The following is a 26891-nucleotide window of genomic DNA, read 5'->3' as shown; positions in this document are numbered from 1 at the left end:
CTGCAGGTCCACAAAGTTGGGAATCTCTGGCTTAAGCTATACCTGTCACCTTATCCTGTACCATTAGCCCTAACAGTGTCTCTGCTGCTTGGGCAGAATTCTGGCCAGGGTATCTGGTGCCAAGCAAAATCACCCGGTGTAGGCAAGTTTCCTACCCTTACCCTGGACTGTGCCTATGTATAGACGCATCTCCCAGGAGCCCATAGTAATGTGCACAAATTAATTAAACTATTTTTATTTAAATGTTGCAACGTTTATTCTGCATTTGCTGCTAGTGGTGGAGGAGCACAGATTCCCCATTTTCTGACCCCCCCCAATATGTAACACTCACTGTGGCTTCTACAAATGTAACTTTATGTTGCCGGCACAGCTTTACAGCAAACACTAGGAGTTTTAATGGCTACGAAGTTAACTTCTTTAAAACAAATTCAGAGCAAAAAATGTCTCAAGGACAAGGAACCCCAGAACTCATAATCTGTAGTCTCATGCAAAATCACACACCAGCTACTCTTCCCTTTCTATGACAGAGTGCAAGTATGAAGTACCCATGAGAAGTAAAATGGAGAAGGGATACAGGGGGGAAGGGGGAATTGCATCACACTTCATGTCAGAAAATACTCAACGTCATCAGTACCTGCCAAAGGAGAATCCAGACACATAAATAAGGGCATGCACTATTAAAATGTCTGTTTTCATTTTGGGTTCAGGTTTTCTACAGGTCACGCTTTTTGGAAGGATGGAATGCCAGTGGCAGTCTGTTTTCACTTCAGGACACATTTTGCAGGTTCCAGAATTTTTGCACCCCCTAAACATGCCCTGCAATTTAAAAAGGTCTCTCCCTTCCAATGGCCCTTCAAAATGGGCCGGGTGCAGGTTTGGCGAATCTCTGGAAGTCTTTGTGAAGCCATGGAAATTGCAAGCATGTAGGCATGAGGATCCAGCAGCCATTCTTCAGCTTTCAGGGTCCAGGCAGCTTAGATTGCGGAGAAGGAAGGATCACCCACTGTCATGTAGCCTGGACAAGACAGGCCCTGCCTTCCTTCTCCTTTTTTCTTTAAAATATGGACAAGAGCATGGGGAAGCGGAAGAACCCGCTCCCCAAAACACAAGAAGACCTCCCCAAAATTCCAGGAGACAACTTTTCGTTATATCCCAAATTCTTGAAGCGTTTTGTTCAGATATACAGGAGCTGTAACAGCTAAATTCTGGATATGTTTTTGGCTGGGGTATCATCAGATGCAAACCCCTCAATGCAATCTCGCTGTCCTTAATTTCTGAGAACAAACAGAGCCTCCGAGTCCTGCCCACTTTCTCCAAGCTGGTTGAAAGGGGCTGGAGAATGGACGACTAAGGGCTGGAGGGGATGCAGAACTTGATCCATTCCCAGCTTTCCGTGTGCCATCTGGAAAAGGATCCCATCCACCTGCAGAAGAGAGCAAGAAAGAAGGTCTCAGCAAATCCAAGTTGCAAATCCCCAAGACCAGGGGTAGTCAAGTCAACCTGTTGTCCTCCAGATGTCCATGGACTAAATTCCCATGAGCCCCTGCCAGCAAACACTAGCAGGGGCTCATGGGAATTGTAGTACATGAACATGTGGAGGACCACAGGTTGACTACCCCTGCCCAAGACCACCTCATGCGGAGAACAATGTTTGAGTCCACTGGCCAACGAACCTTCCTTGTGCAGGTGAACTTCTTCAGATACGGTGAAACAAGACTTCCTCCTTCCTCAACCATTGGGGTGGAGATACTTGCTAGGAAGGGCTAAATAGAGTCAGATTGCCAAGAAAAATGCTATCCTTGCCTCTTAAGTAGAAATGTCTTATGGTTCTTTATTTTATTTATTTATTATATTTATATACCGCCCTCCCCGAGGGCTCAGGGCGGTTTACAGAAAACAGGAAAGGATGCAATTAACACTCCATCTCTTTCCCCCTGATCCTTAATCAACCAGCCTGGATAATCATTAGACAATGGTGAGGGGATGCATCTATTCAAGACGCAAGCCATCTCTCCAAAAAGGGAGCTTTATCAGACTAACAGCAATGCTGCTCAGATGTCCACAACACTGCAGGCCTCCCTGATAGGAAGAATGTTGTTGTTAGTTGCGAAGTCGTGTCTGACCTATCGCGACCCCATGGACAATGATCCTCCAGGCCTTCCTGTACTATTCCCCGGAGTCCATTTAAGTTTGCACTGACTGCTTCAGTGACTCCAGCCAGCCACCTCATTGTCGTCCCCTTCTTCTTTTGCGCTCAACTGCTCCCAGCATTAGACCCTTCTCCAGGGAGTCCTTCCTTCTCATGAGATGGCAAAAGTATTTCAGTTTCACCTTCAGGATCTGACCTTCTAAGGAGCAGGCAGGGCTGATCTCCTCTAGGACTGACCGGTTTGTTCGCCTTGCAGTCCAAGGGACTCGCAAGAGTCTTCTCCAGCACCAGAGTTCAAAAGCCTCAATTCTTTGGCACTCTGCCTTCCTTATGGTCCAACTTTCACAGCCATACATTGCAATTGGGAAGACCATAGCCTTGACTAGACATACTTTAGTTGGCAGGGTGATGTCTCTGCTTTTTAGGGTGTTGTCTAGATTTGCCATAGCTTTCCTCCCCAGGAGCAAGCGTCTTTTAATTTCTTTGCTGCAGTCCCCATCTGCAGTGATCTTGGGGCCCAGGGAAATAAAATCTGTCACTACCTCCATTTCTTCCCCATCTATTTGCCAGGAGATAGGAAGAATACCCACTAGCATAACTCCCCTACCTTGAAACCTCACATAGCAAATTTGGAGAAAGTAAAACAGCAAAGATGGTATAGTTTTTTATCACTCTAAGATTTCAAAGTGACAGAGAGAGACTGCTGGGGACAGATCCTGTTCTTTTGCTTCTCTAAGTGCCAGCTCACATCGAAAAATCCTTTTCCATCTGGCAGCACAAAAGAAACCCTGGGCACCCCTGCAAGTCCTCTGTGCATGCCACAGGCTCAGGGAGGGGGCTGCTAGCAAACAAAAGCAGAGGCAGGGGAAATAAGGCAAGCTAACATTTGAGAACTAATGAGGTTGTTCCAGGAAGGAAAGCCAGCTCTCCCACTCACCCGCTGGGCATAAGCTTCATCCTCCTGGGGCTGGTATGATTTCCTGGACTGTGCAGTCCTGCAAGTGAGAGAAGGATGGAAGAAACCAGGTAAGTGATGGAGAGCTGGACATCCTGTGATAAGTCCTCTTTATCCAGCACAGTGGCTCGCCACTTTGAGTATTCCTGTTCTCACAGCAGATGGGAGTCCTGGCAGAAGGAAACAAGATCTTCGTGGTCTTGTGGAAGCAGTAGCTGGCGTCTCTAGTTCTTGAACAGCAAGATAATTCATATCCTGGATAATTCATAACCTTCAACTGGGACTCCCTAAATTTCTGACAGTCAAGCCATACTTTTTCCAAACAGGAGGTACATTTATTTTTAAAATGCTTATGCACCATCTTTCTACCACCCTTCATCTTTATAGTCAAGGCAGTTTACTTTTAAACTGTGTAACAATATTAATGCCATCAGAGGTTTCCTCTTAGTGCAACTCACTCTACTTAGGGCTACCTTCAGCCCTGATCCAGAGTTTACATCTGGTGCAAAATGCAGTAGCACAGGTCTTCATGGCGACTCCATAGAGGATTCATATTCAACTTGCCCCCCAGCAGATGCAGTGGTTACTGGTGGAGTTCCGGATCAGGTTCAAAGCTCTGGTATTGATCCTATACAGCCTGGGACCTGCATATCTGAGGGACCATCTCTCCCAATATGTTCTCCGGAGAGCACTGTGCTTTGCCAACATGAATTTGTTAGTTATCCCTGGCTCCAAAGTTGTTTGTCTCAACTGGAACCAGGGCTTTTTTAGCCCTGGCTCTAACTTGGTGGACTGAGCTGCCAGCCAAGATCAGGGTGCCGACAGAGCTGGCAAAGTTCCACAGGGCCTGTAAAATGGCACACTTCCGCCAGGCCTATGGTTGGGACTAGAACTATACGGGCATCCTGCGTCCCTCCTCCTCCTCACTCCTATTTTGTTTATTCCATCTCCAATCTGGGTGGCCAGTGGAGGGAGTTTAAGAGAGAAAGTGGATGGGATTGGGTTTTTAACTTGTGTTTTATTTATTTTTAACTTGTATTTTTATTTATTATTGCATTTTATTATTATATGGTTTTATTGTTGCAAACTACTGAGCCCATTGTGGGAAGGAGCAGCATAGAAATTTAATTAATTAATTACTAATTAAATCAGCAATCCAACTCTAAGAGCCCAATTCATGCAAAAGTCAACAGGCAGGCTCCTTTGAGGAGAGACGCAACCAAGTGACTCCCCTGCCATTTCCACCATCGCAGTGACTGAAACAAGGCCCGGCTAGAGCAGTCAATTATGCAGAGAAGCAGTGGGCAGCTGGGAGTCTCACAGGAGATCTACCTTTATGTCATAGCCATGCCCTCAAAGTACGCTTAGGTAGCTGGTGCACGACTTAGGAATTACTGCCTCAAACCCACATTTATGCAAACCCTCAGTGGGATATGCTCATTTTGACCGTTTATGCACTGGGAACTTCACTGCCCCAGCTCCTGTGCACGGAGCACAAATTGGGGGTAGATGAGGTGCACCAGTCCAAATGCTCCCCTGTGTGGGTGCAGGAAGAGGTGGGGCAACCTGCCACGACTAAAACTCCAGCCTGCAGCCCGGCATGAAACCTCCAGTGCATAAACGGTCTTTGAGAGAAAATACTGGTATCCGTGATCTTTCCTACAAGCACTCCTTAGGCAGACAACACTACTCACCTTCTTCTGAACTTGGAGGCATAAGATGGTAGGGGGGAAGGACGAAATGTGCTATTCTTAAGTGTGATCTTGGAACCTGAGAAATCCTGAGAAGTGCAAGTCCGGTGGCACATTTTCCTTGGATGCTCTCGGTTCCTGTGGCAACAGACCAGGTAAGTGTACAGCTGAAATGAGGGGAAGGGGAAGCATTGAAAATAAGTAGGGCAGGTATCCACTTTTACCTGAGCACACAGTCTCTGCAGATGTGGTTGTCAGGTAAGCCATCTGGGACAGAGATGTTGAGTGGGTGGAGATGAAAGGGAACAAGGTTCTCCCCATCCTGGACATAGACTAGGCCTCTTTGGAGCAACAGTGGAGCCCAGCTGGATAATGGGCGATACAGTGCCATTCCATGGACGACACACCAGCCCTCTACAACCTCTGAAAGAAGAAAGCAGCGCTGGCTACACAATTGTTCTCCAGATCTGGCTTCAACAATAACCCGCGCCCAATTCTATAGAGACCATCTCATCCAGCATTGCCTTGGGTCTTCCTCAACCGTTCTTGTAGTTATTGCCACTCCAGACACCACTGGGCAAACCCCTTAATGCCTGGTACAATTCACAATCCCCCCAAATAAATTCTAAATGTCTTGAAATCTGTTAACCCCTTGATGACCCTCTCTACCCCAAATAAGTTAGAGCCAAGTTCCAGGGAGGGCTATATATAAGCAAAATAAATATAATCCCTTAATTATTTAAATTCATTTATGATTCAATTTCTAGACCATCCCATCCCAACTGACGGGCTCAGACTAGTTTACAGCAGTCATATACATTTAAAACTATAAAAGAATTATAAAACATAATCCAATATAAGAAGTCCCTTGGCCCCCAGTTTAGTTGGTGAACTCAGTGATTGTGATAGTAAAATCTTCTTGTACAAGGGAAGTCTGCTACAGAAAGGGAGAAACACGGAAAGGAGAAAAAAGAGGCCCAAAGTATATTTAGACCAGCCTGGCCTCATCCTGGTCTAGATATACACCAGATATACCTGGTGGAAGAGTACCATTTTACATGCCCTGTGGAGATCCAGGGTGCCATCTTACATGCCCTGTGTAGATTCAGGGTGCCATTTTACATGCCCAGTGGAGATCCAACTTTGTCAGGGCCTGGATCTCCACTGGCAATTTATTCCTCCAGGAGCCCAGGCCAAAAAGGCCTGCTGGATCTCTCTGAGGCCAGGGATCACCAACTAGTTTCTATTTGTAGAATGTAGCATTCTTCAGGGAATACAGTGGGAAAGACAGTCCTTCAGATTTAGGCATTTATGGATTTCCACTATTTAGCACATATCACTCTGTTCTACAAGATGGAACAACGGTACTCCTGTTTTTGAGGGGCAGTTACTTTGCTGAACTGAACTGAGGACCCAGAAACGTTTTATATTAAGCTAGTTACCTCTTTTCTCTTCAACAGGCTCGGATTTCACCTTCTGCAATAGATCACGATGTGGGACTGTCTTTGGTGTCTGATACAAAAATGAGATCAAGGAACACACGTACAATTAAGACATACCTCTCTCTTGGCTACCAACCTTGCCCATTTTTACACATACACAGTGCTATCATGGCTAGAGTACTTTGTCATGCAACAGGGCTGTTCCTGCCACAGAAATTATTCCTCCTCAATATCCCACCAGTGTCACATATCCTTCTCAATCTCCACCCTTTCCCTTCACCTTTGACTTTTCTCCTGATTGACTACCATCTAAGCAGGAGCCACGTCATTTCTGCATTCAGGAGAAAAGGAGCTCTGGTGGATCAGACCAAGTTCACATAGCCCAGAACTCTGTTCCCAACAGTGGCCAGCCAAATCCCCAAAGCTCTACCTACTATGTTGTGAGCACATCTTGCCTGCTTTCAGACTTTCATACCCTTCCTTTACAGGCCTCATTTCCATCCTAGACATGGGGTTGACTCCTGTGACTCCCCTTCCACTTAATTCAATGCTATACTGCCATCTATCAAATCCTTCAACAAAGAAAGCTTCCAATAGAGAATGAATAGAGAAAGATGCCCTCTGTTAAAGGAAGCCTTCCTTGGTTGAAGGAAGTGTTGCCAGAGACAACTGTAAAGTCCAGCTATAAGATTCTCACTCCATTTAGGGCTGATGAATACTGCACAGCAGTGTCTTTTTTCCAGAAGTCTCATCCCAGATCTGGGCCCACTGACCTCTGCAGGCTGTTGGCGCTCTTCAGTCTTCTGAGCTGCTTCTTCCACAGCACCTGGAGTTTTCCGTTGAGGTTTCACCTGATAGGCTTGCAACCGCTCCACGAGCTCTGCATTCTGGTGGAAAAGGAACACTTGGAGAAATGGACACAGCAGAAGCACTCTGTGCTTAAATCTGTCTTTCCTCATCTGACTCTTTGAAAGACTGGGACACCAAAGTATGGTAGAACTTCTGCAATCATTATCTGAAGTTGCATGATTGCACATAGGATGCTCTGACCCAAGCAGGGAGGAATGACTACATTGACTTTGGAAGAGGTAAAACCAGCCATTTTCCTACAAGAAGTGGAAAGTAGTGTTTCCTTCATCCATATTCAATGTAAAGATTTAGCCAGATTCTGTGGTTTGGGAAGTGCATATTCTGATATTCAGTATCTTGAAACTGTACTGTTGCTGAGATGAGCGATTGCTTGTCTATCTGCAATGGCCTTTGACTATCTACAATAAATTTGACTGGCTAACTGATATTCAGTCAAGATGGCACAGAATGCTCTGATCTTTATTTAACCACCTTCTCTTACCTTCCCTGTGGCACGAAGGCCCAGTTCCTTACAGCAGTGTTGCAACTCTGACCTCTTCAAGCTTTTGTAATTGATGGAGGTGGCGCCATCAATTGACAGAGGGGGTGGGCAACTCGATCTTGACTTGGCCCGTGGGTTTGGCCGAGATGCAGTAGCTGGCCGAGGTGTGGGGACAGCAGGTTTGGTTTGCTTGCGGCCTTGACGGGGCATTCTTGGGACGCTAGAACAAAAAGTAGAAGGGAGAAATCTGGTTTGGCAAAGACATCATTCCCCCGCTCCATTCCTATCTGAGATATCTGGTCAGACCAAACTCTTTGCTTTTAGGATCAGGGGAATACTCTTATAATCTCGTGGAACAGAAGACTGACTAAATCCAAAACATGTTCTCAGATTGTGTCACTTAGTCCCTCTCATTTACAAAGAAACTGAGATGCACCCACCATTTGTAGTACAGATTGGCTTGCTTCCTTTGCAGAAACAAAAAGGGCCTTCTAACGAGGTTTCCATTAGTTTGCTAGATTTATCAAAACATCCTGCATTACAGAACATATGCCAATCAGCACCATCTATGGTTCAATGAATGGCACGGCCACTGAGATACTTGAAAATATTCAGATTGATAGTACTAGTTTATATTTTAAGGAGAAAACAGCACAGAAATGCCTAAATATCAAAACAATGACTGATTTTTCCTGCACTTGGAAAAGAACTGGGAGGTTGGTTATAAAATGGCAAGTCTAAAAGTAATGTGCTAGCTAGGTGACCCCAGAACTTCCAGTAAGAATTACAAGATGCTATCAGAACAGTATCCATGTCCTGTTGGAGTGAACCCAATGGGAATCTTGTTGCATCTTAAAGACTCATGTAGTTTTTATCATTCCTTCAACCCACCCTCCTCCCATCTAAATTGGAGGAAGGCTAAATGGAGACTGGTTAGATTCAAGTGGGTCTGAAGCAGAACAACAGAAGTTGCCTAATAGCACCTTTAAGACCATCAAAGATTTATTCAAGGCATGAGCTTTCGAGTGCATGCACTTAAAAGCTCATGCCTGGAATAAATCTTTGTCAGTCTTAAAGGTGCTGTTGGACTCAACTTCTGTTGGCAACTGGATAGATCCACTCTCCTCTTTCATTGACCACCCAGTTTACCACCCTGGCCCATCTTAGCATAACCAAACGCTTTGCCCCCCAAAACCCATCAAGTGGTTCGTAGGAGGCAAACAACCCCGAGCAAAAATCAGCTCAAGCACAGCGGCAAAGCGATGGCTCCAGGGAGCCAGACTGCTCCAAAGAGAAGAAATCCTCCCACAGAATTAATTCCCCCAACTTATCACCAGTCAGGCCAAACATTTGCAAAAGCAGCTGAAACGAGCTTCTCTTGCAGCCCGACCTAGGAGCAGGGAGCTAAATAGGCGGCGGAGGTTGAGTGGGGAGTAGCAGCCATCCATGCGAAGAAACACGTGGAGGGAAAACTGCAGCAGCATTTTGCTCCCCTGGGCAACAGCTCTCAGGGTTGAGCGGCAAAGCATGTGAAAAGGAGACCTAAAACCCGGCGCTGCTCCCCCAATAAGCCCCCTTAACCCACCTCTGCACGGTCTCCCCAAGCCTGTCCTTCTCAGGCATTCAAAGCGGGCGCGCTCCCTCGCTCAGCTGATAAGCAGCCTCCGCCCGCTCACGCCCTCTTGGCCGGGCCGGGTTGTGCGCCTGCGCGGGACGCTCTTTGGCTCCGGGGGGGGGGAAAGAGGCAAGATGGCGGCGCCCGTTTGAGGGGGGCGGGGAAGGGTCTTTCTTTCTCTCTCTCGTTTGTCGGCAGTGGGTTCATCTTTTCCTCGGAGCTCTCGCCCGGTCGTGGTCTCTGTTTGCGTGCTGCACGCTTTATTCCGATAGCCCGCCGTAAATATCCCTTGCAGTCATCCTCTCCCGCTTTTTGCAGGCGAAGCGAATAAAAATGTGCAGATAGATTCCAGCGGGTAGCCGTGTTGGGCTGAAGCATCCCTGCAACATTTGACTCCAAAAGCACCTTTAAGACCACCAAAGATTTATTCAAGGTGTGCAGGCAAAACGTGCAGAGTTACAGGCTTGCTTGGGGATATGTGATGCTTAACTCAGTGGCGTTATATCCTGGTGTAGGGTCGGGTAGCGGATGGGATAGATTTTCGTGCCTTCCTGTGCTGGCTGGACCCTCTAATCTGGGTCTGACTGCCACTCACTGTTAAAAACCAGCGTGTTTTTTTATTAAACTAAAGAATCCCATTGCATGTGAAGAGTATTGCTGGCTCATGTGTAGCTAAAACTACTTTTTTCTTTCAGAGCTCTGCAGAATGTGGATCACCTGCCATCGATTCTTTGCTTGCCCCTCATGTTGGCGAAGCCCATGTAACCGAGCCCTGAGCCCAGCTACGTGGCGGAGGAGGCCAGTTTCAAGAGGCAGCCGATGGATTTATAGTGAAACGGGAGAATGGGAGGGAAACTATACACTGGAAACAAGGAAGAAAATAGAAAGTTGGTGGTGTACAAAAATAAAGGAAGAGTTCGACACAACTACAAGAATAGATGTAAGCGTGGTGTCAACCTTGAAAATATGCACCGGCTTCTCTTTTTTCTCTCTCTCTCTGTAGTTCTCCTGGAAGTATCAGCATCCTTTTCTGGTCTAAAGTAAACTAGTTAGCAGATATCATGATTGGTAGACCTGTTCCTTCCTTCAGTAAGACCAGTGGGTTCTGAACTACACTTTTTGGGAATCCCTGCACTATAACTGCATATTTATTTATATATATTGTTTATTTATACACTTGTATCCTACCTTTCTACTTGGTTCAAGGCAGCTTACAACAATAGTTAAAATATCCCAAAATAAAGTAAAATAACTCTCCAAATACTTCCTTCTCCCCTTTGAAAGATACCTGCTTTTCAAACCCTATCAAAAGTTCTAGCAAATCGGCAGGCGTTATAGCACCTCCTGAAGATCTCTAAGGAGGGGTCCCAACTCATCTCTTCAAGGAGTCCATTCCAGAGAGTTGGATTTATGTTGGAAAAGATGTGGGCTGTAGTTGATGGCAGACAGACCACCCAAAGTTATGGGATAGCTATGACGTTAGTAGGTACAGAGGAACATATGGAAGGAACTGATCCTTCAGATATGTGATTCCTAGGCTATGGAAGGCTTTAAACAGCACAATAAATTGAATTTGGAAATAGATTGGGAGCCAATGAAGTTGCTTCAAACTGGGCAACCTGTGTTCCCTGTGGCTAGCCCCTGACAACACTTAGGCTGCCGTATTCTGGGCCAGATGTAGTTTCTGAGTTGTCTTCAAGGGCATCTCCAAGTAGAGCACATAGCAGTAATCCAGCTATAAGGTTACAGAAGCATGGATCAACATGGGCAGATCAGATGAGTTTAAGTAATGAGAAAGTTTGCAGAACAGATGCAGCCAATAAAAGGTGTTTCTGGCTTCCATGCTAACCTGCTTTTCAAACAGCAAGATGGATTCTGGAGAATCCCCAGCCTTTTAATACTACTCCATCTAGGACAAATGGATTTAATCCCTCTAGATTATCAGCCTTTCCCAACAGCATTGCCTCTGACTTGTCTGGATTCAGCTGTTGTTATCGGGGGGGACTTTGCATGCTAGATTTCTACTTTTTATGGAACCTACAAACATTTTTGTTTCTGCTTGTTCAGAAATCAAGACCGAAATTCTATGTCCTCTCCATGTTCCCATATCCCTCTGGGAACCTTCACATGGGCCATGTTCGAGTCTACACCATCAGTGATGCCATCACACGGTTTCACAGGATGAGAGGCTTGCAGGTATTTGTTCAGAGGTTGCTTTGGGCTTGTGGAAAGGGGTGGGGATGGTTTCTGTTGCTGTTTGGGAAAGTAATTGACAAATCAAACATAAATTGTGAGGCCTTGGTTGATGGGGACACTTTTCTGACCAGCCATCGAATACATGTTCCGGCTCTCTTGTTCTGATCTACTGCCTTCCATTCTCCTAAAGGGTACATACTTACAGTGCAGTCCTATGAAGAAGCACAATAAAATCAGAGCCCAGTAGCACCTTTAAGACCAACAAAGATTTATTTAAGGCGTGAGTTTTCGAGTGCAAGCACTCTTCCTCAGACTATGAATTTCCATCATGACAGTGGCAATATAAAGCAAAAATTAATTCTGTTAAATCAGTAAACTGTGTCACACATCCAAATACAGCCATAGGATAGTTCTTTGCTAAAACAGCCAACCAGTCCCCTGGAATTCAGTTGTAGTTAACAAAAACATAGGAGAAATAAAACTGTCAGTGATCAGTGGCTCCCACCACACCATTTGCTGCTGGCCCCATCTGTCTCCATAAAAGTGTGAAACATTCCTGCCAGTGAATTGCTGTGCTACCCATTTGAGTCCTATGAAGAATTACTCCAGTCTAAGCCCATTCCTAGCTCAGATTCTCTTGATGCAAACTGTTATAACAAATATTGTTTAGACTATCAACCCAGGTGTTAGATAGCAGTAATATCCATTGAGGGGTTTGAACTGAAATAATGCAGCATAGGATGGTAGTGTTCTCATGCCAGTCGGCATAGCCATATCACAAGCTCTGTGCTTCCTCTTTATATCTGTGTCTGATGGAGACAGAAGCTTGTAATGTTTTCCAGCCTGCATGTCAAGTGCTATTGTCAGTAGAGCATACAAGCAACATGGCTTCCACGTAGCAGGTTTCCTGGAACTAGTCCCTCAATAGCAACTGCTCCCACATGCACAAGCAGGGATTTCCCATTTTTTAAAAATGCAATGGAAATTGAATATTGTTGAGTCCATTTCTCTGAATTGCCAGTTTTCATTTTTTTAAAAGTTTCCAGACTCTTTAATTTTCTTTAATTACTCTTTAATCTGCATTTTCTCTTATATCTCCACAATTAAGGGGGTTAGAGACTTAATTAATAAAATGAAATAGGGGAATTATAAATGATGATCTATAACAATATCCAGTAGCTCTCCCAGTAGGAAATGTAGGATATATCTGCCATAAGATTGGGACCAGGAAAAAGCAGTTTCCTACCCCTTTGTCAGCCATCCAGATTTTGCTGTGATTGTTTCCAAAACTTTGCAGCAGATTGATTTTCATTAAGATAAGAGAAAACTGGGGAACCCTTGGAAGATGGCAAGAATGCACCATGATGCTTAAGGGATGCATGGGGGAAAAAACGCTTCCCAACACCATCCAACCCCCAGGGTAGATAACCCATGTGGAAACAGCCAAGAACATTCTCTTTCCTTTCATGTTGGACTTCTGTTGCAGGGATGTTTCTTTTTCTGAGCCCTAGAGGCACTGGACCTGTCAAAATACAACTCTTTCGGCACTCAGCACATTAGTCAATGCTGTGATCGCCATACAAAATGTGCTTGCATGAACGTGTTTGAACTTGCCAGACATTTGTGGTAAAGAACACTCCCCCCCATATGATTTGTACTGCTTGTGAATTTTTTTAAAATTATTAATTTAAAATATTCCTTCAGTGCTTGTGTGACCCATGGGACACAACTATAGAACACTTATAAGCACTCCTCTGGTTTTTTTGATGGCAAGAGAGTAGCAAGGCTATGCCCTCTCCTGTCTGACATTTCAATTAAAATGTCTGCATTTTCCCTTCCCTCTACTGGAAAGCATATTTATCCCCATGGAAAGGATAGGGGAAGGCACAACAGCACTGGCAAGCCTTGCAGTCCATAATAATAAGGTATTGTGCTTTTGGTTCTGAATCTCAGCTTGTAGGGTATTTCACTAAGCTGTGAATGAAGCACACTTCTTTTTTAATCATGCAGAGATGGGAAACAGTGCATTCCTTGTGTGTCATTTGCAAATTTCAGAACCTTGCAGTTGTAGGGAAGGTGTAGTTTAGATATTCTCTTTTCAGTTTAGTAGTTAAAAGTCTACAAAGCTAATGGAGAGCTTCATCCGCATGAGGCCATAAGAATGAATTTCTTCTCCTCGGCTACCTGGTGCATCTGTTTTCAATAAGGTTGTCGGAAAGTGGTCTTGCCTGTTGCCTGTAGCTAAGCCGTTAAGTGGACTTAGGAGCACAAGAACAGCCATGGTGTGTCAGATCAGTGGTCCATCTAGTTCAGCATACTGCTTGGCACAGTGGCTAAAAGCCAGTCCCTAATCTGAAGCAGTAGTTTTTGCAAGCTGCTTGAAGGGGCATGTCGATGCTTTCTGCACAGTCAGGTGCAAGGAAAAATAAAGTGGCACCTTTAAGACTAGCTGTGTTTTATTCAAGGTATAAGCTTTTGTGTGCATGGCACACTTCATCAGACAATGAAACGGGAGTTACAAGACCACATATGTAAGTAGGGAATGGGCACAGCGTAACGAAGATGCTTACCAGATACGAGGGTCTTGCGGAAATGTCAAGCTAAGTTTATCCAGCCATAATTTGTTTGTGTTCAGTTCTGGAAGGAAAACATAGTAAAGAAAATAAAAATGTCAAAATTAAAGATTAGTGGACAGTTGCATTCCCAGTTGAGGAACCTTAGAGTAATTAAAAGAGAACCTGGTATAGTTATCCCCATCCAATCATGGAAGTATCCCCACATGTAACCAGCAGTGCAGAGTTCTGTCCTCAGACCTGAGAATTAAATTTCAATCCCTTATTCTAAATACATTATACCATTCATTACAGTACATTACAATCCATTATTCATTTCTGTTAACCCTATCCCAAATAAGACATAAAGTTAAGAGGACCTATGGCCCTTCTGGGGAATTGTTACGAAAGCAGATCCTAGGGCTGGATGAGATTGGCATATGTAGTGGGAGAAGAAACCAATGTCCCTGTTGAGTCCTGGGAATTCCATTGTTTTGAATGTGTAATAACTTGCAGCTCAGCAAGGCAAGTGAAAGATACATATAACAGATTTTCTTACTTTAATTTCTGCTTCACTGGGGAAATGCTGTGAGTTCCAGGAGCGAAGCATGATGATTCACATGCTGAGGGAAGTGGTGGGAGTACCCATATGATTCTCCCTGCCCCGCCATTGTGAATTAGAAGAAGCACTATACAGAGTAGTGATTCTAGCATTAACATTCACTGTTGTTTCTTTCCTTTCTGTTTTGCATTTAATCTCCTTGAATGCTGTGCTGCCTTTGAAAACCGGCCCATTACAAGTTCATAAAAGTGCATTTGACAGAACCTTTAGCATCCATTCGCAGTTCAAAGGCAACAAAGAATGCATCCAAAATCATTTTCTTTTTCTTATGTAGTTTGAAGCCTACATTAGTCTCCATGGGAACAGATAAATACATCGGCTTCAGAGATTAATCTATGGATAATTGTCGATGGACTGGAAATGATTTTTTTCCCTTGACTGCATTTTGCACAATGTGTTTGTCTCTACGGTAACGGTTAAGTACATCTGCGGCAGAGAGGGATGAATGAGTAATATTTCTTCTTATGCTGGTGATGTTTGTGGAACCTAACTTTGAGTGTAGAGGATGGGATCCAGAGTAAGTTTCCTGCTAACTTTGGGGTTGGGGTTATTTCCACCAAGTCCTACTCCTAGTTGCAAACCCGGGTTTGCCTCTCATGCTCGCTGAGAGTCCCCTGGAGCAGCATTTTGGGGAAATCACTGGTGGAAAGTTCCACTGATGGAAACACCTTGCACAAGCGGAAGAGTCCCATCTTGCTCCAGCTTTGTGAGAGTCCACGAGTCTGAGCCTCTGCTTACAACTTAGCCATTCCTCTTGTTGCTTTTCCCCATGTGCAGGAACTTCGAAAGGAAAAAGCATTTTCTCTGTCCTTGCCCTGGGCGTCCCCACAATTGGTATAATTTATTTTATTTAGAATTAGATTAATATGACCATGCCTCTTGGCGTACCGGTTCGGTGTGGTTTACGTTATATTGTTGTAAGTACATAATTCCATAAATAACCTTAAAAATAGTAAAACCACAGTTGAAAACAATAAAAATACACCAGTCATAACTGTGGCTCGAGTCAGCCACCATTAAAATTTGCCTAGTTTCTATCGTTTCTCCCACGCAGGGGGTGAATTTTCAAAGAGAGGAGCCATTCTTTGACATTCTTTAGCCCCAAGCAAATGCCTGATGGAAGAGCTCTGTCTTACAGGCCCTACGGAACTGGGAGAGCACAGGGGACACATTGAAGTTGGTGGGCAGGAGGAGCAAAAGAAAACACTTCACACTATCTTTCTACTTGATGCACGTGTCGCATAACAGAAGAACAGAACTTGCTGCTTCCAGATGTTGTGATGGCCACTAGATGTCTTTAAAAGGGAACTAAAAAATGAATGGTTTCTATGTCACAGCTGTGATCATGGCTCTTCATGGCTCTTCTTACCACCTGATGATCAAGGCTGGTTGTTCAGCTGTCCCAGATCCTTGTCTCCCAGGATGTACTATTTGCTTCATTGGCTTGTAGAACTCAGATTAAGCCTAACCTCTTGAGGTGTCTGTAATTGTGCAAACACTGGTCCACCAGACCATACCCCCTAGCTCAGGGGTAGTCAACCTGTGGTCCTCCAGATGCTCATGGACTACAATTCCCATGAGCCCCTGCCAGTGGTGCAAGTGCTGGCAGGGGCTCATAGGAATTGTAGTCCATGAACATCTGGAGGACCACAGGTTGACTACCCCTGCTCTAGCTTATTTGATTGATTGATATTATTGAAGTATATATCTCCTGCCTTTCCTCATGGCTTAAGACCATTTATCAAGCACAATTTCAAGTATACAGAATGAAATCAAATCCTAGATAACTCAATATAACCTATAGTCTATCATGAAAAGAGGAGACAAGTAGAAATGCCATTCAGTGCATCCTATAACTTTCTGGAGATGGTGTCCCCCTCACCTCCTCTTAGAGCTCATTCTGCAGATCGGGAGCTATGATAGATAGGTCCAGGGCTGTGGTAGATGCCAGGTGAGCGATGCAAAGCCAGGGACAACTAGCAGGCGGCAAGTGGAGGAAAACAAATGGAGCCTGGGGACCTATGGGGAAATATGATCCTTTAGGTCTTAAATTGGCATCTGCTGTATTGAGTAGAGAATTGGACTAGATGGCCTGGATGACCCCTTCCAACTCTGATTCTATGCATCTGTTGGTAGCTAGCTGTCCTGATAAATGAGTTCTTACCACAGTAGTAGTAGGGGATTCTAGTCAATAATGAGATTTTTAATATGTATTTATTATCTGGTAAGCATGTTGAATTTGCAGAGGTATGGGGAAACGGTTCTGATGGTTTGCCTAACTCATTTGTATAAGGTATGCAAATATATTCTACATCTGTTTTGCGTAATTTATACAGTTCACAAAATTGCATTTTTCCATTTTCCATTTTTAAAAATTACTTCTATTCAAAACAGTTTTCATTGCTCCAAATTCTTTTTTGACCCTTTACATAAAGGACATTATTACAGAATTACATCAGCATATTTTTCTCTTTGCAAGCTGCATGCTTCTGTCAATGGTTTTAGAAGCATTCAGATTTACAAAGACCGAAGAATAGGCTCCATAATCCCCTTTGTTTGGTAGTCCCAGAGTTCACGTTCCAGAAGAAAGGGATTCTGGCGCTTTTGTATCCAGAAACGTTTTCTGAAGCTCTAATCTTTTATTTATGTTTGGGTTTATATGACTGCCCCTCCTGGCAAGTCAACTTGGGGCAGTTTACAACTACAAACACACACACACATACACATATACATATACATATAAAGGTAAAGGTATCCCCTGTGCAAGCACCGGGTCATGTCTGACCCTTGGGGTGACGCCCTCTAGTGTTTTCTTGGCAGACTCAATACGGGGTGGTTTGCCATTGTCTTCCCCAGTCATTACCGTTTACTCCCCAGCAAGATGGGTATTCAATTTACCGACCTCGGAAGGATGGAAGGCTGAGTCAACCCTGAGCCAGCTGCTTTGATTGAACTCCCAGCCTCATGGGCAGAGATTCAGAATGCATTTCTGCTGTTTTACCACTCTGCGCCACAAGAGGCTCTTACATATACATATAAAACATTGCTCCCCCTCCCCTGTTTGTTTGTTTGTTTATTTATTATATTTATATACCGCCCTCCCCGAAGGCTCAGGGCTGTTTACATCAAACAGGAAAAATACAAATAACTGTTTGTATTATAATAATACAATAATAGCTGTGACATTAAAGTCCAATCCCTAAAAGATGTCTGGCTGCAACCGTAACCCAACGGCTTTCTTGTTCTCTGCTGGGCAGCAGTACCCTTCCTCGGTATAATTAATACCTATAGTTAATTAGTGGTGAAGGAAGTGCTTCTTCAAACCTGTTCAGGAACACTTCTTTCTTTGTATATTTTAAGACTAACCCAAAGTACTGAAAGCACAAGTTCTGGCACACACCTCAGCTTTTCCATTGTTAGTTTCCCAGGCATCCATATTTAGGGGCAAACACCTGGGCACTCAACCAAATCAAGCCCAAATTCTATCCTGGACAATTCTAGCTACAGAATCTGAAGAAAAAGAAAAAGCACTGTTATTCTCTTGATGCAGAATTGCATGTAACTTTTGCGTAGAGTGCACACAGTCTGGAGCATAAGCAAAATATGGACCCCCCACAGCACATATACTAAAAAAAAATCCCTTCCTACTTAGTGCTTAAAGCCAAATTATTTGTAGCAATTTGGACAATTCAGTGAAAGGGTGAAAAGTGCCGAATTGCGAAAGACACTGTTATTTTGAGCCCTGAAGGTGCCGTTAAATCAATTCCGGAATTTGACAAAGGATGACGTTTTCTTTAAAAATCATTGTGCTACAGGTCATCAATCCGATGGGATGGGATGCGTTTGGCTTACCTGCAGAGAACGCAGCAATCGAGCATGGACTGCATCCAGCAAACTGGACACAAAGGTGGTTCATTTTTCTTGCTATTGAACTCTGTTAACTGTGTTGAAGCAAGAGATGGAGTTTCGATTGCCCTTCCTTTCTCCTTCACTATTTCAGTTTCCTTTCATTCCATGGAGGACTGTATATTTATTTACTGTTACATTACATTGTTGTAATCATGCCTTGCTTTAAATCTTGGTTTGTGCACATTTCCCCTGTTTTAGTATGTATTCCTATTTGAGAGCCAGTTTGGTATAGTGGTTAGGAGTGTGGACTTCTAATCTAGCATGCTAGGTTCAATTCTGCACTCCTCCACATGCAGCCAGCTGGGTGACCTTGGCCTTGCCACAACACTGATAAAGCTGTTCTGACCAAGCAATAATATCAGGGCTCTCTCAGCCTCACTTCACAGGGTGTCTGTTGTGGGGAGAGGAAAGGGAATGTGAAGGACGCTTTGAGCCTCCTTCAGGTAGAGAAAAGCAGCATATAAGAACCAACTCTTCTTCTATATGCTTTCCCTAGATAGAACTGTGCCAGTGGCAGTCCTGACCAGACATCCTTCTAAGACCTGAGCTAGTAGACTTGGCCCCTGGAGGGGAGGCCAGGGCTGGTAGCCTGGGATCTGAGTGATAGATCTGGACTCAAGAGGGCACTTGGGTGATAGACCTGTTGGTTAAATATAATAGTCGTCTGAAATTCCAGTCAATTCCTATTCAGTTCAGTGGAGAGAAGACTGGTTCTAATCCCTTGAAGTCAGTGGTTTATAACTGTTTATTATACTACACTATACTATACCAAGAGCCTCTTGTGGTTCAGAGTGGTAAGGCAGCAGATATGCAGTCTGAAACTCTGCCCATGAGGCTGGGAGTTCAATCCCAGCAGCCGGTTCAAGGTTAACTCAGCTTTCCATCCTTCCGAGGCTGGTAAAATTAGTACCCAGCTTGCTGGGGGGGGGGGGGGGTAAACCGTAATGACTGGGGAAGGCACTGGCAAACCACCCCGTATTGAGTCTGCCATGAAAACGCTAGAGGGCGTCACCCCAAGGGTCAGACATGACCTGGTGCTTGCACAGGGGATACCTTTACCTTTATACTACAAAGCAAATATTGTGCCTTAGAGAACCACTTATGTGGTAAGCAAATATTGTGCCTTAGAGAACCAGGTACTTATGAATGTATAGATCCTTTCCATCATTACACCAAAAATGAAAGATTTATACGAAAGATGGTACACCTGCATCACCAGAGAGGGCAGTTAATAAATCTGCAGACCAAGTTATGTGACCCGGGATACTTTGTAGTCCAAATTGGTGTTCAGAAATTAGCAGTCTTGCAAATAACTGATGCAGTGTGAATGAGGGATAGAGCAGCATGGCAGACAGGAGGGGCCAGTGGAGGCATAACAAGGGCAGCTCCAGTAGGAAGCCTTAGGGCAAGTGGAGTAGAAGAAGAAGAAGAGAATTGGTTCTTTTATGCCGTTTTTCTCTACCCGAAGGTGTCTCAAAGCGGCTTACAGTCGACTTCCCTTTCCACTCCCCACAACAGTATGAAGCTCCAGTGATTATTTGGACTATGACTTAACTAAAATGGATTTTGTTTTCTTCTGCAGTAACATTCAACATATGAGAAAGCAGCTTGATGCTCTAAACCTGTCTTTTAGCTGGGATCGGGTAAGCTTTTATTTTTATTTTTTTAATACCAATACCTGTGAAATATATGTGATGTGCTCTTAGAACCAGCATTCTCTGAAACAATACAGAAGTGTAAGTATTTCATGTGGTTAAGAAATTACTTGAAAAGATTTAGTTGGATGCAGAGAGTCCTTCCTTCATGCAAAAGGCATGTTTTGCTCACAGAAGAGGTGTATAGATTTCAGTTTACTCTACTGGAGAATTGTAAAAGGGGGTCCTCTGCTTGCATGGTCTCTGCCCCGATGGATGCATGAGGCTTCCTTTAAAAGCTCCCTTGTGAGCAAAACCATGCACAAGTGTTTGTAGAACAGGCATAGCTGTTTTCTTTCTTTCTTACAACTACTTTGAATCCAGCCTCTTTTCCACCCCTGAAAGATGTCTTACTTCTGAGACAACAAAAGAAAAATCACTTCCTATTTTGTCATCTTTTCCGTGTTGCTGGCGAAAAGACAGCTTTGATTTTTCTTTAGCCTTGCACTGCAAGCTGATTGTTTGCTTTTGTGCCCGGCAAGTTATGCTTCAATGCTCACAGCCTCCATCAAGGACACTTCTAGGGCCAGTTTTACCTGGAGATGTCAATCCGTGACGCTCTTGCTTTGAAAGGATGCTGCCTGCTACAGTCCTTTACCTCAAGGCTGGTATCATAGTCTTCATCCAAAGGCTGTGTTATTCTGGGCAAATACAGATTTCATTTTTCCCACCAGTCTTGGATTCACTCACTCACTCACTCACTCACTCACTCACTCACTCACTCACTCACTCACTCACTCACTCACTCACTGCCACTCTCAGCCCAGCTGTCTTGTGGCAGTTTACATAAAAACATAAAATCAGAATAAAACCCCAATACAACCAATGGCGGCAACAATCAGCAATCTACATTCCCCATGGGAACCCTCAGCTCTCCTGATAGTAGTCGCCGTTGCCCTGATATATTTTCCTACAAAACACATGGCATCCTAAAGCGTGAAACAACTGATCTTGTGAGATTGATATTTTTAAATTTTGTTAAACAGTTACTGGGTGATATTAACATATATGGTCATGTTGACGAACCCCCCCATGGCCTGGAGGGGATGGGATGGGAAGGGGAGGGGCCCTGGGTAGGCGTGGACACAGCTATGCGTCCCAACAATATTCTGCAGGATTGTACCAATTCTAGGGTTTCTGGAAGCCAGAAGAATGTTTTAGGGGTTTCTCAACAGTAAGAAAGTTGAGAAAGATCATGTAGACCAGCCTATCATATTTATAGAATCATAGAATCATATTTATAGAATCATTATATCATATTTATAGAATCATAGTTGGATGGGGCCTACAGTCCCATCTGGGGCGCTGGGGCCCATCTACCTGCAGGACCACTTGGTTGCTTATGCCCCCTGCAGAGCACTCCACTGTGTGGGTATGAATTTACTGGTTGTCCCGGGCCCACGGGATGTTTGCCTGGCCTCGACCCGGGCCAGGGCTTTTTCGGTCCTGGCCCCAACCTGGTGGAATGAGCTCCCCTGGTTGAGGCCAGGGCAGCTCTCCCACTAATCCATCAGAGGATCCCCTCCAATATTGAGATCTCTAACATCGAGATCATTGTTAGATCTATTGCATTGGCGCCACCCTTTTTCTGAATATTATTCTCCCCACCAGGCTGAACTTGGGGGGGAGGTCGGGTAAATACGATTACCACCACTGCTTATATGTTATATGTGACATGTTGTTTGACGTAAATTGGGGGTTTTATGGGGATTGTATTGTGTTTTAACTGTTTATGCTGTAAACTGCCCTGAGACCTATTTGGAGAAGGGCGGTCTAAAAATTAAATAATAATAATAAAAAATTATAATAATACAGGCCATCTAGCGCAACTCCTTGCTCAATGCAGGATGAGCCTAAAGCATCCTTGATAAGTATCTGCACAGTCGCTGCTTAAAGACTCCCAGTAAGGGGAAGCTCACCACCTCCTTAGGCTGTTGATTCCACTGTTGAACTACTCTGACTGAATTTTTTTGCCTGATATCTAGCTGATACCATTTTCCATGCAGTTTAAACCTTTTCCCTTCAAATACTTAAAGACAGCAATCATTTCTAGAAAATGGGTCACGTGTCAGAGTGCTTACAGGTGAACGGCTTGCATTTTGATGACTCCTCATCTGTTCTGACTCTGTTTACAGGAAATAAACACCTGTTTGCCAGATTACTACAAGTGGACACAGTATCTTTTTATCAAACTTTACGAAGCGGGATTAGTTTACCAAAACGAAGTAAGTTCAACTGTTGTCTCGATCAATGATGGAGGTGCCTTTAAAAGCCTCGTATTTGTTTGTCAGTGATTTTCTGGTTTGTTGTGATTTAGAAGACCATGCCCGAAATGGGAGTATAAAAAACAAGTGTGCCTGACTCGTTCTGTGTCACGTGACTTCAAATGTAGGCGAAGGTGCCATTATTTGGAAGAAAAGGATTTGGCTATCAAAGGAAGGCCTTGAGCAGTGCCGGGTAAAGAAGCCAAGGCAGGACTCGTGGCATGAAGACAGTTTTCACTTTCTCAGGGAACATAATTTATTGGGAGAGAACAAGCAAGGCCTGTGCATGCCTGACAGTTTCTCTTTTCGAGTCACACAGCAGACGGCTGTTTCTCGGAAGAGACAGTATTGAAGAAATGATGATCAGAGAGCACACAAGGGACGAGAGAGTGAAATGGACAGCCAGGCTTCAGTAAGCAGTTTTTTGTCTGCAGCTGCAGATTTCCTCTCTGCAACGTTTGGCAAGGTACTTTTAGACAAGGAATATTTTGCTTGGGAGCCCTTCAGTGCCACATGTAATATATTTAGGATAGTCTTCTATTTTTAAAAACGGTGTGATTGCTCCTGAGGATAAAGTTCTTGAGTATAATTTTAATTCTGTGCTGTGAAAATTATAATGCCCCTCCCACATGCACACTTTGGCACTTCTGCATGCTTATAGGTGGCTGCAGCCCGTAGCATCCCCCTCCCCCAAATTGCTGTGAACAGCCAGGTGATTCTCTGGCAGTGTCAAGTACTGGAACAATACAGTGTCGCTGGGAAAAGATTGGCAATGCATATCCACACCTATGTACTAAAGGCATGGATAAAGCTTTGCTTCGCCCAAGCCAAGGTGGGCGTCTGAGCCAATGCAGTATTCAAGGACCATGTCGCAAAGCGGAATTTATGAAAAAGGCGATTGCAGTACATGGAAGGTTGTCATGATTTTCTTCTTCCTATGACAAATCCCTTTTGCAGTGTATGGTGGGGGGAAAATGTTCAAATTGTGTTGTTGCACTTTCCATGAACAGTTAAACAAAGCAGAAAAGGTTGTGTGCTATTTGGCAACATTAGGTTTTCTTGGCACTGTGAATATGCTACATTTGAGTGGCCCCCAGACATCTGAGAGTCGCAAAAATGCTTGCTGGAATAAGGGTTGTTAGTCTTTAAGACACCTCTGGATTTGTGTTCTGGATTTGTCTTTCTGCATTGATGCAGAGGTTTCCAAGAAATTGAAAATCAGACTCACCTCATTTATGCTTACATGGCTGACAACCATATGGGTTCCCCAAACCACTAAGCAATTTACCTTCTTGTCTTAAACCAGCCTAATGCTAATAGAACATCAAACGAGTCCTGGTGAGTGAGTCCAAAGGTCCATCTGGGGCAGTGTCCTGTTTCCATCAATGGCCAGCTCACAAGCAAGGTGTGAAGTCAAGAGCCCTCCCCAGTAGCCAGCATCTGATATTTAGAGGCACCCTTTCTCCAAATATTGAGTTTCTATTTAGCTGCCATGATAGAGAACAGAACTGTACAGCATCACTTTGTCTAGAAGTCCTGGACCCTGCTAGGAATTTTATCTCCTCTGATCTAAAGTACCCACACAGCTAGTTCTACACATCTAAAGGGGCTTTGGACTTGTTCTTCTCAAGCATTAGCCCCCACAGGTCACTTGGAAAACTGTTTTTTATACAAACGGCGTTTAAAAATCAGATTGTGATACGTCAAAGCTTTTGTGTTCAAGGGAAAAGGTCAAAAGTTCCTCCAGCTGAGTGCAAGCCGATAGGAACATCTGGAAGCATTGTTTGAGTCCTGGTGCAAATCCTCGAATCAAATCAAATCAATTTTATTACAGCAATTGCCAGCCATAACAGAATACCATAAAACAGTAAACTCGGTGTACAAATTAATGCTTAATAAAACAAATCAACCAAAAGGTAAAAACTATACAGTAGCTATACTTAGTTGCCTGATCTTAATTAAAATTGCACAGAAACTTTGCAACCTGGAAGGTGGTGGGAATGTAATCTTCCATAAGGATCTTTTTAATCCAAACCTCTTCATCAGCATTCATATCTCTAGTATGGTCAGTTAAAATCCCATTCATTGTTGGATGATTCCATACCGGGAAAAAAATTTCTGGTGTGCGTACCAAAGGAGCTTTAAAAGCGAGTGAGCTTTAGCCCATGAAAACGTATGCAGAAATGAAGTTCTGCTCGTCTTTCAGTGCCTTGAGACCCCTGTTTATTGTTACTGCCATAGACTAAATGGAACCACCACTCTGAAATTACAAAAGAGAAAGTTAGTTGAGTTTCTTCTTACGAGTTGCTTTGTCAAATCACCATGGGCTAGGGCAGTGGTCCCCAATCCCCGGTCCGGAGACCTGTCTCAGTTCGTGGATCAGTCGGTACCGGGCCATGGCTCCTCCTCGTCCTCCTCCCCAGCTGCTTCCTCAGGGGTTGCCATGCCACTCTGCCGCTGGCTCACCTTTGGTGCCCTCTGGCAGCCGCCATGGCTGGGGCTCCCCCTCGGCGTGGCACTGCTCAGGTGCTGCTGGCAGCGCCCCCCCAGTGGGCAGCAGGAAGTCAGGGGCACCGGCAGGAAAGCAAGCGGAGCAGGGGCTCAGGCAGTGGCGGTGACATCCCTCGGCAAAGGACTACCCCCCGAGCCTCAGTAAAATTGTCAAGCGTTGACCGGTCCCTGGTGATAAAAAGGTTGGGGACCACTGGGCTAGGGACTCAGGAAAGGTGACTTTGTGTCGATCGGATCTGAAACACTGTCTCTGCTCTTCAGTGGCATGCTTACGACACCCAGCCTTCTCCCCTTTTTTTCGATCCTTGCATCATTTAGGCCTCGGTTAATTGGGACCCCGTGGATCAGACTGTTCTCGCTAATGAGCAGGTGGATGAAAATGGCTATTCATGGCGCTCAGGAGCAAAAGTGGAAAAGAAATACCTCAAACAGTGGTTTATTAAAACATCCGCCTATGCAAAGGTGTGAGTATAAATGATTTTGAATAATGGGGTCTGCCCTCAAACGTTCGTGGGTTACATCGATCATGTGCATGTTAAGATGAGGTTTTCGTCCTGCTCTGTTAACACAGGGGCGGGGGGGGGGGGGTGGGGGGGGTGGTGCTACTAAATTGTGCTGGTACAAAAATGGGTACTACTGCGTTGTTATGATGTGCCTGGAACACTCTTTAAACCTGGGGTAGCAGAGCATATCGGAGCAGCTTTTGATGATAATGTGTTAAGTTAGCATTTTATACTGTCAAAAAAACACACACCTCAGGCTTCATTGTATTCTCACAAAAACAAACACTGTTTATGCGTGTGAGGTAGATAGACTTGATATGTGTGGTGCATAACTATTCTAAGAGAAATAATTTTTGACATACTGTTTTAGTTTCCCGTTTCTTTTCCTTTATGGTAAACTGTGAAAGATTTAGCATTGCACTTGAGAACCAGCATGCAGATCGAGCGTATTGACCACAAAATACTTCTTTTTTGCTTTCCATCCATGTCAGATATCTATTTGGTGCTCACTTTTACAAAACTTGTGCTTCAGTTTTTTGGAAAATGCTCTTGTTCTAACAGTCGGGGAAAATCTTTTTAAAGGAAAATTTCTCTTAGTAAAAAAATCCTTCAAATATTAATGATGCATCTCCAGAGTGGAATTAGTCCGTTTCCATAGTTACTTAGTAATATATGCAGATTCCTTGAAAAGGTTTCTATTTAGCATTAGTAGTTTCTGTTTAGTTTGGAGTTTTTTTGTGGCTTACAGCTATTTTGTCTTGAAATCTGAAGGTGGCCTTTTTTTTTTGCCCTTGCGAACTACTGGCGTTCTAAGGAAATACCTCTTCTCCAAACATACCTCTATGAGAACTAGCTTGGTATAGCGGGTAAGAGTGTCAGCCTCTTATCTGGAGAACTGGATTTGATTCCCCAATCCTTGGGCCAGTCACAATTGTCTCAGCCTCACCTACCTCACTCTTGTGGAGAGAGGAAGGATAGGGGATTGTAAACCTCTTTGAGACTCCTTCAGGTCACAAAAAGTGGGATACAAAAAAAACCAGCTCTCCTATATGCATCAACTTTGTTTTCTTACCCTAACGCAGAAAAAGATCGTGAGAGAGCCTTCATTGGTTTTCATGGCTATGCTGTCATAGACTGAGAGCAAGATGGTATTCTGGAGTACTCTGTCTGTGGGCCATCACTTCCTCCTACAAAGAGAAGACTAGGGAACTGCAGAGCAGTCTCCTGGAAGAGGCAGGTAGCATACAAAAAGCTAGTCCCTTGTCCTAGTGATGCTTTGCCAGAACATTTTTCTTTCCAACAAGTGCATCAATCCAGCTGCTGGTTGAACAAGCCTCACCTGAGTACTGTAGGAGTACTGCATTTGCTGGCAGGGGCTCATGGGAATTGTAGTCCATGAACATCTGGAGGACCACAGGTTGACTACCCCTGCTGTAG

The 26891-nt window shown here is 44.2% G+C and overlaps 2 protein-coding genes across 6 annotated transcripts in view; one reads left to right on the top strand and one right to left on the bottom strand.

Annotated features, from left to right (window-relative positions):
* Window positions 1-219: 219 nt before the first annotated feature.
* Window positions 220-9326, bottom strand: LOC143821101 (uncharacterized). Its single transcript, XM_077304732.1, has 8 exons — window positions 9174-9326; window positions 7589-7808; window positions 7011-7124; window positions 6238-6307; window positions 5020-5218; window positions 4799-4933; window positions 3087-3144; window positions 220-1423 (listed from the first exon to the last, which is right to left on the bottom strand). Exons 1-8 carry the CDS (start codon window positions 9209-9211, stop codon window positions 1268-1270), a joined length of 990 nt encoding a protein of 329 aa, XP_077160847.1. The 5' UTR covers window positions 9212-9326; the 3' UTR covers window positions 220-1267.
* LARS2 (leucyl-tRNA synthetase 2, mitochondrial) overlaps window positions 8589-26891 on the top strand; it is a 66393-nt gene continuing 48090 nt past the window's right edge. The window contains exons 1-7 of one of the 5 annotated variants that reach the window (XM_077304729.1): window positions 8589-8599; window positions 9899-10143; window positions 11271-11399; window positions 18389-18480; window positions 20065-20125; window positions 22312-22401; window positions 25270-25413. In XM_077304729.1, the coding sequence (XP_077160844.1) occupies window positions 9910-10143; window positions 11271-11399; window positions 18389-18480; window positions 20065-20125; window positions 22312-22401; window positions 25270-25413 (750 nt within the window). In that variant the 5' untranslated portion in view covers window positions 8589-8599; window positions 9899-9909. Of the gene's footprint in view, window positions 8600-9341; window positions 9637-9898; window positions 10144-11270; window positions 11400-18388; window positions 18481-20064; window positions 20126-22311; window positions 22402-22446; window positions 22907-25269; window positions 25414-26891 lie in introns of those variants that run through there. The other 4 variants (XM_077304728.1, XM_077304730.1, XM_077304727.1 and 1 more) reach the window with 4 other exon arrangements.

Source organism: Paroedura picta, chromosome 11, assembly GCF_049243985.1.
Source record: "Paroedura picta isolate Pp20150507F chromosome 11, Ppicta_v3.0, whole genome shotgun sequence".
Taxonomy (NCBI): Eukaryota; Metazoa; Chordata; class Lepidosauria; order Squamata; family Gekkonidae; genus Paroedura; species Paroedura picta.
The sequence above is the reverse complement of the archived record's forward strand: the minus strand, read 5'-3'. Positions and strand labels throughout refer to the sequence as shown.

What these genes read in the sequence shown, in the direction of transcription:
- LOC143821101 (XM_077304732.1), bottom strand. Translation starts at nt 9,211, where the DNA reads ATGCCTGAGAAGGACAGGCTTGGGGAGACCGTGCAGAG. An exon ending in CTTGGGGAGACCGTGCAGAG is followed by an intron (nt 7,809 to 9,173) that starts GTGGGTTAAGGG and finishes TTTTTGTTCTAG; the next exon opens with CGTCCCAAGAATGCCCCGTC. An exon ending in GCCTGTTGAAGAGAAAAGAG is followed by an intron (nt 5,219 to 6,237) that starts GTAACTAGCTTA and finishes TTCTTCTTTCAG; the next exon opens with AGGTTGTAGAGGGCTGGTGT.